At 47.8% G+C, this 1,227-nt stretch overlaps 1 protein-coding gene across 1 annotated transcript; it reads left to right on the plus strand.

Annotated features, from left to right (window-relative positions):
* Positions 1-822: 822 nt before the first annotated feature.
* On the plus strand, positions 823-1,134 carry Pmar_PMAR023837 (hypothetical protein; the record flags this gene model as incomplete). Its single annotated transcript, XM_002774275.1, has 1 exon — positions 823-1,134. The coding sequence occupies one exon, from the start codon at positions 823-825 to the stop codon at positions 1,132-1,134; it is 312 nt and encodes a 103-aa protein (XP_002774321.1).
* Between the last annotated feature and the right edge of the window lie 93 nt (positions 1,135-1,227).

The raw sequence follows: 1,227 nt of genomic DNA on the forward strand, positions 1-1,227 counted from the left end.
AATAATTAGTCGAGTCGGGCAACTCTACTGGACTTCGTCAAAAGGTGCTTATTGACGATGAAGGTCTTCCATGGAACTTCCCTTAGCTTACTAGTCCTCATCTTATTGTGCTTATCACGATGATAACTTGTGCACGTTTGATCCCGAACACACGTATTTATGCGAGAGATACTCCTCTAGGAGGACAAAAAGTCCTCGCCCCCCTGGTTACACTGAACTTAGAACAACACACGACACTGTACGCTGAGCGATCGATTTACGATTCTGTAGCACCTTGAGTAGGTCGATTCCCATACAGAAATGAGACATGATTGATTAGGTTGTCGATTGATCGTGTGTAGACCTAGATGGTGAGGCACGCTGAGGGGAGGTGTTAGATACATCATTCATTGAGATGCTGCTAATGCAAACCCGATCACCGTTCTACGACTGGTAAGCGGCTAGCGAACTGCGTTCACTAGCTGTTTGTGCTACCTTTGCTTGTGCCGCTGTATCCAGAAAGTCGTTAGAGAGGATTCCTTTATGTTTTACTGATGGTTATCGTGATGGTTAACAGTTTCTTCTTCGTCCCTTTCAATCATGTGTGTGTCATGTTCTTTGAAGAACCTCGGCTGTAGACGATAGACTGACGGCAATTCTGTACGTCACATTTCTGATCATTACGACTGTCCCTGTTTCGCTCTTACTGATCGTCATTTGGCGCTGCATAGTGTTGGCGTAGTTACCGATTCGGCTGAGCTTTTGCGGTTGAGTTCAGTTGACGGCTTCTCATTGGACGGCGTTCGTGGTTGCAGTTGGGTTAGCTTCTATTTGACCCTCAAGATGCAACAGACTGCAAGTGTTTTCTCGAACCCCGCCTACTGCAACAAAACAGATGTGGTTCCTCAGAAGGCTCAACTGGCCGTGAAACTCCACTTCGAGAAGGAGGTCTTCAGGACTCGTATGGAAGCTACCAAGGAGGAGTCTCGAGTTGATGACATCCGTCGTCTGGCCAGGACAGCGTGGCCTGAGCTGGTCCACAGAGACTTCAATGTATTCTATGTTGATGATGACGGAGATAATTGTCCACTCATTGAAGAGTCGTGGGCTGACTTGGTGTCGCTTGTGAGTGAGCGTCCACCACCGAGATTGTGAAGAGAGCCGACTATCGCATGGACTTTATCTCAAGTCCGCTGTGAGCGTCTCCCAAAGGGTTGATGCAGTTCCCGTGGTCACTATTGATGCACC

This window comes from Perkinsus marinus, assembly GCF_000006405.1.
Source record: "Perkinsus marinus ATCC 50983 genomic scaffold scf_1104296958514, whole genome shotgun sequence".
Lineage (NCBI taxonomy): Eukaryota > Perkinsozoa > Perkinsida > Perkinsidae > Perkinsus > Perkinsus marinus.